General features: G+C 43.6%; 1 protein-coding gene across 1 annotated transcript in view; it reads left to right on the top strand.

Annotated features, from left to right (window-relative positions):
* Positions 1 to 4,051: 4,051 nt before the first annotated feature.
* pde4dip (phosphodiesterase 4D interacting protein) overlaps positions 4,052 to 15,186 on the top strand; it is a 72,965-nt gene continuing 61,830 nt past the window's right edge. The window contains exons 1-3 of the mRNA XM_079267359.1: positions 4,052 to 4,315; positions 7,025 to 7,071; positions 9,943 to 10,010. Of these exons, the coding sequence (XP_079123485.1) occupies positions 4,290 to 4,315; positions 7,025 to 7,071; positions 9,943 to 10,010 (141 nt within the window). The 5' untranslated portion in view covers positions 4,052 to 4,289. The remainder of the gene's footprint in view (positions 4,316 to 7,024; positions 7,072 to 9,942; positions 10,011 to 15,186) is intronic.

Raw genomic sequence — 15,186 nt, 5'->3', positions numbered from 1 at the left:
GTCAGTTGTTGGAGATGCACTCAAAGAGTTTCTTGGCTTCTTGTACAGGAACAGAACCAGCTCACCAATGTTTAGCAGAAGTAGATGTTCGTTTTCCTATCAGTCGTGTGTGATGGCGATGTGGTCTAAAGACATGCTGCTGCTTCCACAGCTGGTTAATCATGAGACTAGTCTCAGGACTTCTGGGTCTGTGGAAGTTGGAAGGCAGATTTTTACGGACGCAGTGAGCGCAAAGGCACTTTCCACAAATCACGAGTATTTTGTTTGGAGACACTTGTAGTTGAACTGTTTTCCAACTCCAGATAAATGTGACGTTATTAATAAGCATGTGTGTGAAATGACTAAGTGCAGCTTTAACAGATGTAGTCTGAAAGGAGGTTTCGTGATGGATCTTTTGTGAGTGTTCTAGCTGTTGTGGTGACAGCTGCCTAAACAGAGAAGGGAAAGAGAAGTTAGAGAGGGAGGAACTTGCAGTAAGGGAGGTTGACATGGGACGAGCAGAGGAAAGGTGTGATCAGGATAATTACAGACTCTCCTTCTTCTCACTCATCTCTCGTCTGTTTTCTTCTTCTCTTACTGTAACTTCCCCCCGTCCTTCACCCAGTCAGGGAGCTGAGAGGACGGCCTCGCCTCTAACCAAAATAACAAGCTCGCTCATCTTGGTCAACTTTGTTATGCAGTCAGTAAGCTCGACTGATTCTAAATCCAGATCAAACTAAGCCGGTCTCGATGTTTCACTCTGAGCCGGTTCTCGGGTGATCTGATGAAAACAGCGCTCCTGAAAAATAAACACAGAAACTCATCCAAGATAATCTGATCACAAGTTTTCTCATCGAGCCTTCTGACCTCATGACCCCACATTCATCAGCAAACACTCTCATACAACACAGTCAATGTGACTTAGCACTGACAAAACGGCTAAATCTGATGCTCAATCTTATTCTTCTGCAACATGTGGAAGCCGTGATTGACATCGGTGAGGCGTAATTATCGTAAAGTTGTCACGGGAGTTCACAGGTAGGACCCAAACGCAAGACCACAGGAGACAGAAGTCAATGGAAACAGGTTTTATTTAGCCTGACTAAGACAGGAAGGTGTGGAGCCCGTGGTCCGACACCCGAGTGGCAGATCGACTGTGTGAGGCCCGTGGCTCGACACCGGAGGGCTGGTAGCTTGACGGCGTGAAGTCCCGTGGCTCGATAACAGAGAGTAGGCAGATCGACTGTGTGAGTCCGTGTAACACAAGGAGGGCAGAGCGGCGGAGTGTAATCCGTAGAACACAAGGAGGGCAGAGCGGCGGAGTGTAATCCGTAGAACACAAGGAGGGCAGAGCGGCGGAGTGTAATCCGTTGAACACAAGGAGGGCAGAGGATGCCACGGGGTTTCAGCGGGTGAAAGACTGTACGACCTGACAACCCCAGACTGCAGGGCCAGAGCTTATGTAGTGACAGGGGAATCATTAGTGGGACCTGAGTCTGGTGTGTCAGGCTGCAGGAGGTGATCGGCTGGAGTGTCCTCAGCTGTGCACAATCAAGGGTGTGGCCATGGGAGGTGTCTGGAAGCAGAGGACAAACACAGAGCACATGGCACACAATCACAAACAGGGGAATGACAGGACACATGAGGAGAGGAGATCAGGGGAAACACACAACGGGTCAGACAGGGATCCTGGATCCTGACAAAAGTAAGCATTAACGTGACGTTATCGTGGTAATAAAAAGCTCAAAATTTAGCAAATGTAATAAAATAGAAGTAGGACAATTAATCTGTGAAAGGCTCAAGCAAGGAAGACGAGTCACCTTGTCTCATGTACTTTGAAAGTGTAACCTGAAGCAGGCAAGAGCAAACGGCACAAACGTTGTATAAATGATGTGTCGTATGCAGATACAATCTAATATATATATATCTCAAGGATGCATATTCTTAAATGAATAAACAATGTCCACATAAAGTCTAGAAGTTAAGATGAAGAGCTGATAGGGACTTTTCTCTGTGTGACAACTCTTGATTAGAGCACTGTATCGTTCAGTTTTTATGTCTACCCGTGAGCTCTTGTCACAGAAGTCTATGATGTGACGTTCCTTTCTTAGTTACTTTTTAAACTCCTGAAGAGAAACTAGCAAGCTTTTCATGAACGTAAAATCAAAGTTCTCCGTCCTAATTTGTGAAACATCTCGTAGTCGGCTACCAGCGGCCCCTTTGGGGGATTCTATCGCTCAGGTTTTGAACCAGTGTCTTAGACCGTGAGCTCCACGGGCAGACGGTTGGAAACGCAATGATAAACATCCCAAGACTCAGAGTGTACTGAGAAGTTATTTTGCCTGATTGCATAATGTGTTTGGCTCCGAGGGAAGCCTCTCAGTCCAACCTCAGATGTTCTGTGTCCTCCCCTGCTCAGACCGACCAGCAGGCCCGCCGCCCCTCGGCACTCCTGACTGAACCGGCTGCATGCGTGGAATGTGAGGCAGGCATGTGACGATACTTCTGCTGGTCGAGAAAGAAAGGGAGGGAGAGATATTCCTTCAATTTTAATACAAGCCAACAGAGCATGTGTCTGTTTATGCAGATTATACAGGTTACACAAAGCCCTGGATCTGGAATGTGCTGCAGGTGTTCAGGAACATCTCGTTTCAGTTATTTAAAGTGCCAGACGTCATGCTTTGCACCTCATTCACACATGCAGATTCGATTCAGGGCTATTATAATGGCCAGTTATCTGGCACACAATGAACTTTGCAGTCCCGTTGTGAGTTGGGAAGCCGTTGATCTCTATGATCATTTTCCTTCTATTTATTTAAAGCGCCTTTTAGGTGGAAAAACAAAAAGACACCACATTAAAGATAACGGCATGCAATTTCCTTCAACTGTGCGTGACAGTGTTAGGCGTCTGTTAATGAAACTCAACACGTCCTGTAGATATTTGACAATAGAAGAGCTTGTTTAGCCTGAACTGCTCGAGGCGTTTTTAAATTTGAAACTGATTCTGAAACAGAATTTCTAGTAACAACAAAATGCAGCATGAGTCGACTGGGACCCGTGTAAGGGAGCAGGTGAGACTTCAGGTTGATCAACTCTAGAGTTTCTCTGTTCAGTTAAAGTCCATAAGGGAACCATTTGATTATTTCCCATAATAACCGTACAACATTTTTGTGGAGAACTGTGTGTGCGCACATGCAGCTACACACTCCAGCAGGCCACACCTTCCTGTTTGGAAAAGCACTGAGGAGGAATTTCCATGGACGTTGATCCAGACTGTGGGCCCGCCACTGTCTGTCTTTGATCCTGAGCTCCCTCACCAGCCTCAATGTGCCTCCTGTCGGTTTGAATCAAGTCAATACAGCTGCACTGTTTGTCTTCTGAACGGCATTCTAAGAGAGATAATAGACTCTGTTGATGTGGTTTTATAAGAAAGATCTCTCAGCTGTGTGTGTGTGTGTGTGTGTGTGTGTGTGTGTGTGTGTGTGTGTGTGTGTGTGTGTGTGTGTGTGTGTGTGTGTGTGTGTGTGTGTGTGTGTGTGTGTGTGTGTGTGTGTGTGTGTGTGTGTGTGTGTGTGTGTGTGACCTGCAGGCATAAATTTAAAAGCAGGTTTGTGTTTGGATTCATACCCTGTTTTACCTGCTGGAAGCATGCTCCAACATGTCACACACACCTGCGGGGGGAGGAGGAGACTCATACACACACACATATACGGGTACCCTCTAGGTGCTCCACCCTGCCTTCAAAAACTACCAGAGGCAAGTAGTCAATTGACAGCTTACTGACTGTTTGACCAGCTATGGCTGAAAGACCTTGGTGTGGTTTGTACACATGCTGACACACACACACACACACACCTAGTGGAGCGTCTGTTTTGGAGCATGCTGAAACAGATCAGGCTTTCATGCTGAACCAGGCAGTGAGTGTACCTTTGCTCCCCACTGGTGTTTACCTCCTCTCTCTCTGCTGCTGCTCTCTGCCACGTCAAATGTCTGCCTGGGTGTTTGGCTCGCTCCTCTGGGAGCCTCGCCGCCAAGCAAGCCTGACTGTGGTCACTCTGGTCTGGGTCTGAGGAGTCACAAACTACTGGCCTGGAAGATTCCTCCAGCACCAGCTCGCGGCTGTGCGTCTCCGCCTGGGACTGTCTGCTGGAGCTCTGCTCGCCGGTTGGAAGATAAACTGATGTTCAGGTCCGTGCAGGCAGTCGGACTGACTCACCTGACGGTTGAGGAGATACTGGGAGAGCGGCTGTTGGAGCAGCTGGAAGTATTTTTTTTAATGTTTTTTTTTTTAAATTTCACACAGTTGACAGATGAGTGGATATCTTTATAGAGGAAGGTAAGGCTTTTTGCATGATAACAGCTTTTGTGATGAGTCACAGGGGTCGGATTGGTGTGGGTGATTGTGCGGTTTGTGTTTTTCTATGTCAATAGTAAAGCCTCTCATCTGCCGTGCATGCAGATGAGGAAATAAAAGTGAAAACGTCTTCTTTACCTTGCAATGAAAAGAGGACCTTTGTGCCACTGTTGCATAATGAGGTCTGGACTCCCACATGTGGTGATCCTGGATGATGGGCAGCCATTGGCTGAGCCCGTTTTAGTCGCTTCAAAGCAAACACCTGAATTATATTCACAGTTGGTCAGTTATAATGTCAGACCTTTTAATCAGGTTTGATATGAGAGACATGCGTTTAGCTCCTTAATGTACAGATTCCCCCTGAAGGACATTTAGAGTGCATCTTATTACACACTGCTCTCTGTATGATATTCAGTATGTGTGTATCGTCCAGCTAGAGCTCTTCATTGAAGCTATATGATGTTTACACTGAGTGAAATATTCAAAGTCTGGCCTCCTGTAACTTTCCATCAGATGTTCCAGATGTCTTGTCATTTGTTTGGACATTTTTATTATCTTTTTGGTCACTTTAGGATCCCCACTGCAGGAAAAACTAAACTGATGTGGGTTTGAGCAAAGTTTGTCAAAACAGCATGACGTTGTAATTACTGATCCATGCGACTGGTCAGCAAGTAAAAACAATGTATATCCAAATATATCTAGTGTGGTTCCTTTGGATGTAAAGTTGCAGCCATTTAAACATGGCTTCTCGAGTCGACAGTAGAGAGATGACAGGAAACAAGGACAGCAGCGTGAAACAAAGGCTCACCACTAGAACCTAAAGGGACACTGCAGGTCAGGGTCGCCATCTTTGTCTCTAGTGCACAAGGACAGAGCAGTAGGTGAGAGCAGTCTGATTTAACCCACTCAGTATAGTTTATTTTTATTTATAGTCTTCGCCTTTTCTTCTTCCACGATTTTAAAACACCACAACGTCGGTGGAAAGTTATTCGACACATGTTCAATTTGTATTCCGAGCATGATGCTGAAACTTGTTTCATTCCATTGCTGGTGTGAAAACGTTTGGCCAGTTTCATGGCCAGTTGCACCATTCTTTCTGGGTGAGGAGCACAGACAACAGACTTGTTCTTTGTGGTGCGTTCAAGTGCATCTTCTACGGCATCATTACTTTGTTGGCACTATTGTTTTGAAGTTGGCTTGTTGAAGCGGAGCATCGAGGCCCTAAACACTGCGTCCTTATTTGATGGCAAACAGTTGGAAGAACCGGAAGGCAGTTGATAGAATCAAGGCACTCTTGATGTTTCAGAAGCTATGACCAACAATCACTCAGTATTCACTAATTACATTCCTAATCACCTCAATAGACATGTCACAATAATTAGAGATGACCTTGAGTGCTTTCTGAAGATAGTTGACACGAGAAAATCTATTCACGCCACCAATACCATTATGAAGATGTATTACACGTCTGTGCTTCATACAGTTTCAATTAAGTGCTGCACCGATGAGACAGAATACATGGGTCATTCCACAGAATAGTTATGACCAATAAACTGGCTTTAATGAGACATTTAAGGGGAAAATCAGGGTCCAAAAGTTATGAAACTTCAGAAACCTCGGCCCACATTGTTGTTTGTATCAGAAGTTCACCGGGAGCTGATTTGCGGAGGTCTGATGACGAGTGACCACACGTGGGAGCGCGAATGTCGTTCTCACTCAACACTCACCGTTGTCTACTCAGCCTCTATTGTCACACATTCACTCACAGTTCCTCCAGCTGTCATCACCAAGTGTTCCTGCCAGCATGGAGGTCTAGTAGTAATCACCCCACACACACACACCTTGGTGGTCAAGATGTTGTTAAATGAGTGACTCCGCTCACGCTGGAAGCCTTTGACTCCTGTGTTCTTCAGAGACGATGAGTCGGGGCTCATTACATTCTCACCCTGCCTTGAAGCTCCTCAGTTGCCTGATCTTCAATTCAGTTGATAAAATAAGCTTTTTAACCGCTGCTTTGACTTAATCTTGCTCATAGATTATTCATTAGAGGCTCAGAGGACGTGTTAATCGGGAGAGAATCCTGCCCACGTTCCTCTGATCCTAAAAAAAATCCTCCTTAATCATTAAGCCACGTTAAGAACAGCGTTATTTTTTTACTCTGTTGGAAAAACACAAACCTTCCTTCACTTTAGCAGCCAATGAAGTCATCTTATTAGCTGAACAATGAATGTGACTTTATGAGTAATAACTACTCTGAAAGGCCCTGAGGGTTTCATCTGTTAATAGAGTGGTGACCAGTTGGTGGAAGGATTTCATGGTTTTCTTCCACTCTCCGTCTCTTGTTTACTGTTTCTCAGCTGCTGAGTGATGGCTGTATGACTTCAAGCATGCGCTGACTCACTTTCCACCACCAGTGTGTGAGTGTGCCTGCTGTCTCTTGACATGTCAGTGGGGAAGCAGAGCTCATCCTGGACTATTTTTGACCCTCTGTGCTTTTTGAGAATTCGCCACATTTCCAGTGGTGTGTGAAGCAGACAGGACAGCAGCAGGTAGCGTGTACTCTTGGTAAAAAGATGGCCGATCACCATAAACAGGTTTCAGTGCAGGGATAAGGAGCTGTGTGTGTGTGTGTGTGTGTGTGTGGCTGCTGGTGAATCGCATGCCACGGTGCTGATGGTTGTCTTGTTTCAGGCACTGTGGTGCAGAGAAACGGCCGAAGAGCATCGGACCTATGATGGGTAAGTACATATCCCAAATATATTAATACTCGGATAGCTTTGCTCTTTTTTGTTTTTTATTCTCTCACCTCGAATCGATGTGTTCTTGGTCTCATTTGTCACACCTATTAGACTTTACTGTTTTTTATTTTTCCAGTAGAAACACCTCATTACAGTTAACCACCCGCTGCCTGATACGAGCTCCTGTGTTGACTAATTAGCTGTTTGTAGCAGCAACAGTCTGCTGCCACTATGAGTCTATGACTGACTGTCAGTAACAGCCACCAGCCCTTTTAATACAGTGTGTGTTGTTACTTTTGGCTACATCGGTTTGTGGGCTAAAGACGGAACCAACATATGATAAAGCAGTTTCATAGTCATTTGGAGTTTATATTACTTTCCTTAAAAAAAAAAACTGGAAAGTTTTAATTGATTTTTTTAATGAATGAAACTACATTGTGTTTCTAGGAACCTTTTTTAAGAATTTACCGTTAAATATCAGTTATTTTCTGGGAAGGTATTAGCAAACTGTGGGATCTGTTAAAGTAAAGGGATACCAATGTTCTTCTACAGTTTAACTTGACTTGGGGTTAAACACACTTGTCAGTTTGTGCGACAAGTGTGTGTGTGTGTGTTTTCTTTACATGATGATCAGTAATCAGATCAGACATTTAAATTGTGATATGGGTCATTTCCATCAGATACATTGCTGATATCTGATTTGTGCTGCCTTTGTTTTGAATTACAGTTGTTCAACATCTTAGGAAATATGCTCATTTGCTTTGTTTCCGTGGTGAAAAGATGGATTTTCCTTGAATACAGGTGAAACAAGCGAGATACAACGCGGGAGGTTTGCCTTAGGGATTTAAAAATAAACTTCAGACAGAGCCAGGCTAGCTGTTTCCCCCTGCTTCCAGTCTTTATGCTAAGCTAATCACATCCTGACTCCAGCTTTGTACATCAATGGAAACGTTGCTGTTTAACCGCCTTTGCATCCTTGGAGTGTGGGTGGTTTGTGTGAATGTTTGGCTTCCATCCGTGTTACCGGAGCTTCATAAGCGGCGAGGGTCCGCCTGATGACGCGGAACGAAACGCTTCATTGTGTGTCATCTGGCAGGCTGTTACCTGCCGGTGGGGTGGCTCCAGCAGAGGAAGGTGGTACATTGTTCATTTGCATACCCACATTGCAACGATAAAAAAAAGCCTGTTGAAAAAAGTTTCCCTTTAACACACAGACATGATTGATAGCCATCTGAACCGCTCACTCTCTGAAGGAAAGCAAAATGAGCATCTTTGCAAAAATGTTAAACTCTTGATTTAAGGTGAGATGTGCAGGTGTGGTGTTGTTGGGATAAGGGTTTGGACAAAGCGAACGCATGTGTTTGAGGGTCCTCACAAGTACAGTAACACAACATACGTGTGTGTTTGCATGGTCGTACCAGTGCGTCATTCATATCAGTGTTATTATGTTGTACCCCGGCCTGCTCCAGGCCTTGATCCCGCATACCTTATACTTTTATGTTACAGAGCAGCTTTTTAATAACATTTAATTTGCCGCAATTTTAAGGAACCGTCAGAAATCTGTGCTCTGCCAAAGCCGTCTTGATTACACCCCTCGGGGTCTGGCACTCCACCACCCCAACCCCTATTCCACTGCGAACCAATTGGCCCTGCTTTGAGAAGAATAAAACACAAACTATTGTACAAATCCCTCCAGTGTGGGGCTTTCTGGGAACGCTCCTGGCCTTTTAGAGATAAGTTTGGCTTTGAGACGTCTTAAGACCTCTGGAAGTGTTTCAGCTGGACTGTATTATACCATGTTGATCAGGATGTCTCAGAGATGCTGCTCAGTGTGCCCAGAGGTGTTTACATGTCAGCTCTGTTTGACTGATGATTCTCAGCAGTGGAACTATTTTGAATGAATTACCTTCATTTAAACTAGTTCAGGATTCATGGTGCAGTTTAAAGATGAAATGCATTTACTTGCATTAAATGCATGTCTACTAGACAAACACAAAACATGTGCGCTTTTCTGAAAATGATGCTCTTCTTCCATTTAAAGAAAAATATGTTGAAAAAACAGTCTTTACTCAGGATTGACATTTGAGCTTTTTTCTATCACTTTCAATCGTATTACGCGATCTTCATCAGACGTTTAGATCGACCCGTAAAGCTCCAATCCTACGTTTTAAAAGTGCTCAGAAAAATGGAACGTTTATATCTACAGTTCCAGGACAACTGAGCCACTCATGAAGACCATGTGATGCGATCAAAAGCTGAGCGGAGATTGGTTGGTCAGCTGCTGAATTAAATGTCACGCTCAATATAATTCTATTGAGTCTATTGCATTAGGCTTTTCTGTTCTCACAGGTCAGAGGTCAGATACAGTCCCTAAAATAGTTAGGAATTTGTAGCACTTATATTTATTCATAAGAACATGTGACTATACTGTGCCCCGCCGAAATTCTGAAAATCAACCTACATGCATGTCTTTATCGACGAGGATAACCAATTTAAAAAAAAGAACAATGGAGATCGCTCGTTGGACATCCAAGATGGCCCTCAGTAGTATTTATGGACTTTCTGTTTGTGTGTGTATACACATTTGTTTATGGAGAGTTAAAACTAATTTAATTACAAGGTGTGTCCAATCACTTACTTCACTTTCCTACCAAACGGTACGTAAAATGACAGTTTAGCTGTTGCTGTTGTAATGACGTATATCTGAAATGTCCTAGTTTGGGAAATACAGTGACACAAGAAAGAACCAAATAAAAAAAAACAACCTCACAAGGTTCTTAAACATCCAGACCATGGGAAGCCCAAAGTAACCTATTCCTTAGAATATGTTTGATTTGATCTATTCACGGCCTTGTTTTTCTACCGGTGCAGATTTCTCGTGTGAGGAGACGGATAAAGGCCCGCCGGTACAGATGCACAGCCTCAGAGAGTTCGAACAGGTAAGAACATGTGCTGTGAGTCAAGCTCTTCTCTCACCTCGAGAATCACATGCTCTGTGATGAAGTTTGAGAGTTTGCTGCGATCAACTGATAAGTAATGTTCGCGTATCGCTGTGTGCCAGAGGTGTCCAGGCTTGTGTCTGCTCTGTAGTGATATGTAGGTGTGTTCGGGAAGATGATGATGTGGCAACTGAAACTCTCCACATGGAGATTAAAGATGTTGTTTTTCTACTTTAGCCCAGGGTCCTGATCCTGGTCATTAAAATTCAAGTATCTGCCAATACCAAATCCATATCTGAAATCTATATTTACATGGAGAGATGTGTTTTTCAGCTGAGGAGTTCTGCATTCATCTTAATCGTCTCTGATCACACAACAGGACTTGTTTTCAGCGGATTGATCAACTGGAACTGCTGATTGTCGGTTATGCGTTCGTGCTGCTGGTATTGTTGGATGTCAGGACTGGATTTCAGTGTTTTTAATGGAGCGAGATGCAGCGTTTCTTCATCCAGGGAGCAATGCGTTACAGTAGAGGATTGTATAAGGATCAGCCTTCATGTAGCTGTTGTCACGTTAAAACATGCTTTCATTGGTCCAAACATCAGTCCTGTGGATGAACTCACGACCAAATGTCCAAACATCGTTTTGTCCTCATGTTGTCCGTCCTCCCACATTGCTGTTATGACAAACTGTGTTCCCCCTTTGATTTGTTGGCCCTCTTACTCACACTTAGCCCTAATTAGACAGTCTGAAACACTCATTTAATTTATCTGTCAACCTTTCAGGAACATGGCTGACACGCGCATTCAAAGTGCTGTCGCTGACATATTTTTCTGTTTCTGTTACATTGTGACTTTTTTTTCCGAAGGCCCAGGATTAGTGTTTCCTTTCGTTACTGGATGGCATTTAAGGCCTACGATCAGGTTACAGTCGTCGGCAGAAACATGAAGAGATGTCAGTGACTACATCTGTGTTGTGTTATTGGACAGATTTACGCTGCTGTCCATCAGACTGTTCTACATTACGGCAGTGATTGGACCATTACGTTGTTTCCACAACAGCTTTGACCTTACAATTATACAAAAAAGAGGACATTTAAGCATTTTTCTGTAGTTCTGAGGTTGTCTTAGTGTGGACACAAACTTCAACGGAACTAATCTGAAATTGCAGAGTTTACAGCTGTTTCAAAAGTGTCCATATTGCCGCGTATACGACTTGATGCAAGTATCCCTGATCATAGGTAATGCCTCACACAAAGACAGAATCATTAAAAGGAGATGAATGATGTATTAATATTTGAAACCCATATATCACATGCAGACATATTCTTAGAAGTTGGAATCAAGCATTCTGTATGAAAAGCCACACAGCTAAATAATGTCTGCTGGCTTTTGAACTGAGAAGATGAGAGGCTTAGTTTTCTTCTGGTTCTGGTTCTGTGCCAGAGTAATGGATTCTGGGAGCTTTGCCAGGTGCATTATGGGTCTGATATAACTCTGGAGGTGCTTGCTGCAATTACGCTGTTCCCCTTTTAGTGAAGGACAGAGCCATAGGAGTGAGGAGCTGGTAATGCTGAATACTGTGGAGAGTTTGTGTTGTACTGGGGGGGGGGAGGTCAAATGATGTGAAATATGAAACGCCAGCAGGGTGAGATGAAATCCACCCGTTCCTGTAGAACAAACTGTCTGATTCTGAGACTCAGAAAGCTGCAGCAGGAAACAAATGCAGAGACTGTATTTCTTCACTGAAAGGCCTTTTTGACTTTTTAAACGGATGGTAATTTATAGAATCAAGAGGCAACATTTTAAAAGCTTTGCATCACACCTCATTCTACTTCACTGAAACGCTCCCTCTGCAGACGTTGGCTCGGCGGTCAAACAGAATGCCTTGCATCTACACGTCGGCCAGGGTCTACCCTGCTCCTAGTCACCACGATCCAGATCCAGCATCCCAAGTTGGGCTGGGTCGCAATAATATTCATTTCTGTAGGTGCGTGCATATATTCACCACAACATCGCTGTCACAGATTCATGCAACCTGCGATGAGGAGATGCAGGAGCACGCAGCTTCATTTTAAGGAGTGACAAGTCCAACGGTTCAGCGTTTAGATAAAGTGCAAGGCAGAAAATCAATATGGAAGATAATTAAGGCCCCGGCTTGCAGACATACCGTAGTATAATATGACCTTTGAATCGTAACGTTCATGACATGTCAGTCAAAAACAAGTCCAACACATGAATCAGGAATTTGATTTTATTTGTTGCATGTGCCCGAGGATGGATGTTCTAAAGTGTGCGTCTATAAGGCTGAAATCAGTAACTATCCACATTTCCTTCTGCAGCATCGAGATGTAACAGAAATCATTGTGAAAGTCAAATAAAGATGGTAGAACTGCAGAGGAAAGTGATTTCCTCCCACACATGTGGAAACCTGCTGTTAATTCAAATCAGCACAGTGTGCCATATGCAACTGTGCTGATATTGTACGTGTTTATGCTGAAATAGATCTAACCAGGACAGGATTGACGTTACAATAATTATTTATTTGTTGAGACTGTCTGGTTTAAGGTGGTTTGTGTTATTCATAAAAAAAAAGCCAATGTGGATGCCAGCTTTATGTGGGTAAAAGCATCTTGAATATGAAGCTTTGTATTGTTGGGATGAAGAGCTGCCCCCCCAACGCAGCCATACGAGCAGAGGCAGGAAGACCAACTCTTGGCTGGTTGGTTGGAGGCTATATTTGTGCGGCAGCTCTCCTTTTGAAGTCTTCCTCCGACTATCCCACTTAGGGATGAAAGGATGAGTCACGCCACATGCAGACATGACTAGGAGGCAACCTAAACACCGGCTTCGTATGTAGGGATGAGGGGTAATGGACTGAGGTTGCTGATGTTGTGTGTTCGGATTACACCTGACGTGTCGCAGGCCTGTAGAAATCCTTTGTTTCACACCATTCACCACAAATCATTCTTTAAATTATACTGTCATTTCCGACTTTACGTAGTTTTTAAATTTTTTTAATTGACTTTATTGTGAGAAACCTTACTTTCAAAATATCAATTTTTCCCGCTTTACTCTGACATTGTTTTTTTCAGTGTTTTTATAACATGTATCAATCAGCCAAAATATTTTCATTTATAACTGTATTATCTGTCATTGCAGAGCCCGTCTGTGTCTGACAAATGCTCCATGTAAACCGTGAACTTCAACATAAGTCCCCACTCTGCAAGGACTCCTTGGAACTTCAGCATGTTTTTCCTTTTCATCTGTCTTTTTAGATCAAGTGTTGTGGACGCTGCTGTAAAAATTGTTTTGACAGCATTTTGTGTGCAAATTCAGGGGCTCAGTTGGTTCTGATCCTTTTTCTTGTGAGACTGTGTGTCACGAAATACTCCTGAACTCTACAGATAAATCTAATCCAGTGAAAAATGGGACTTTTAAAACATGATGTTCACCGTTTCTGTTCTTTCAGAAATGGAGAGAACTGGCAAGAAACCATTGAAATGTTACGCTGTGCGATTTTTCAGGCCAGAGTTCAGAATGTGAATTATCTGATTTCCATCAGCGGGGCTGGATTGTTTACAGTTCAGACTCTCAAACTATAACAAACGGAAACAACTGATTTTCAAAATCGAGTCGAGACGTAACATTCAGGGTCCTGTCTGAAAAGTTTTCCACATTCTGATGGAGCAGATTAAAGTTGGTTGACCTTCCTCTGCCACTGTAGTTTTACATTAAGTGTTTCTGACAGCGGTAGCATATGTTGGTCCTCTCCTCTTAATAGAGCAGTCTGGATTATTGAATCCAGGTTATGTGTGTGTGTGTGTGTGTGTGTGTGTGTGTGTGTGTGTGTGTGTGTGTGTGTGTGTGTGTGTGTGTGTGTGTGTGTGTGTGTGTGTGTGTGTGTGTGTGTGTGTGTGTGTGTGTGTGTGTGTGTGTGTGTGTGTGTGTGTGTGTGTGTGTGTGTGTAGTTTGTCCTCGCTCCACGTTTGCGTCAGTTTAAAGAATCAATCCTCCGGCAGGCTGGTTGGAAGGAACACGAACCTGCCAGAGCAGCATTTGTAACTGTCAAACATCCACGCTCTGCACTCCTGAGGTATTCAAAAGAGAAAAATCGCCCAATCAAAATGCCCCTTCCTCAAATGGCCTTTATTAGTCCGCAGGAGAAATTGAAAGCACATGGCTGCCTATAAAGGTGAATTCGAACCGACCACAGAGACACTGAGATTGATGGAAGAAGGGGGAGGATTGCATATAGTTTTGGCCATTAAAACCTCAGGACAAATTATGGTTGTTAATCTGTTATTTTGCCCTCGGTCTCAGTGTTCCCTTCTAAAGCCACACTACGAAAGGTCTGTCAGAGCTGGATTACCATTGCCAGAGTGGCAGTAATGGACCGTATTCAGTGTTGTGCAGAGACCAAAACACAGAACACTCGATCCCGCAAGCTGACAGCGAAGTCAGCTTGTGATTAAAATGGCACATTTCTTTTAATTCCTCCTCCAGAGTCTCTTATCTCCTCCATTTCTCGAGCTCTCCCAGTTTTTTGTTGTGGCGTTTGAAAATAGGTCAGAATGCCGTGTGTGTGTGTGTGTGTGTGTGTGTGTGTGTGTGTGTGTGTGTGTGTGTGTGTGTGTGTGTGTGTGTGTGTAACCCTCAAGCTGTTTGCTCTGATTCATTGCTTTATGCAGCTGATATCTACAGCGCTGTACTTCGCAATACTTCAAACACAGGAGCAGTGATGTTGGATAAACACAGAAACGTCCAGTCACCTTACAATGATACAGTGATGCTCTGTCATTTAGCAAATATTGAAAACTGTACATTTTCAATACAGCAAAGTTAAAGTCCTCTTTTTTTTCTTTTTTTTTTTTCTTGCTTTCTTTTAAACACTCTCCTCCTCCTCTCCTAGAAACATATTTTCTGGTCCGGTCTGAAGCCCCTGTCAGCAAGGTGTTGAGAGAGAGAGAGAGAGAGAGAGAGGTCAAGATTTGGGTTGAAATAAGAATTGTTTTTGGTGAGGGAGCTTCCCCAACATGGTTACCATAATGATCAGTTGGTCAAGAACAATTGTGGTCAAACCCATGTTGACTCATGGTTTTAAGCTGGTACTGAACAGCGGCCTACCGTGTTAAAGTCTGATGCTTTGTCTTGGTCGGATGGAGGCTAAATAGTTG

Source organism: Melanostigma gelatinosum, assembly GCF_949748355.1.
Source record: "Melanostigma gelatinosum genome assembly, chromosome: 4".
NCBI lineage: Eukaryota > Metazoa > Chordata > Actinopteri > Perciformes > Zoarcidae > Melanostigma > Melanostigma gelatinosum.
Note: the sequence above shows the minus strand (reverse complement) of the source record. Positions and strands in the feature narration are given on the sequence as shown.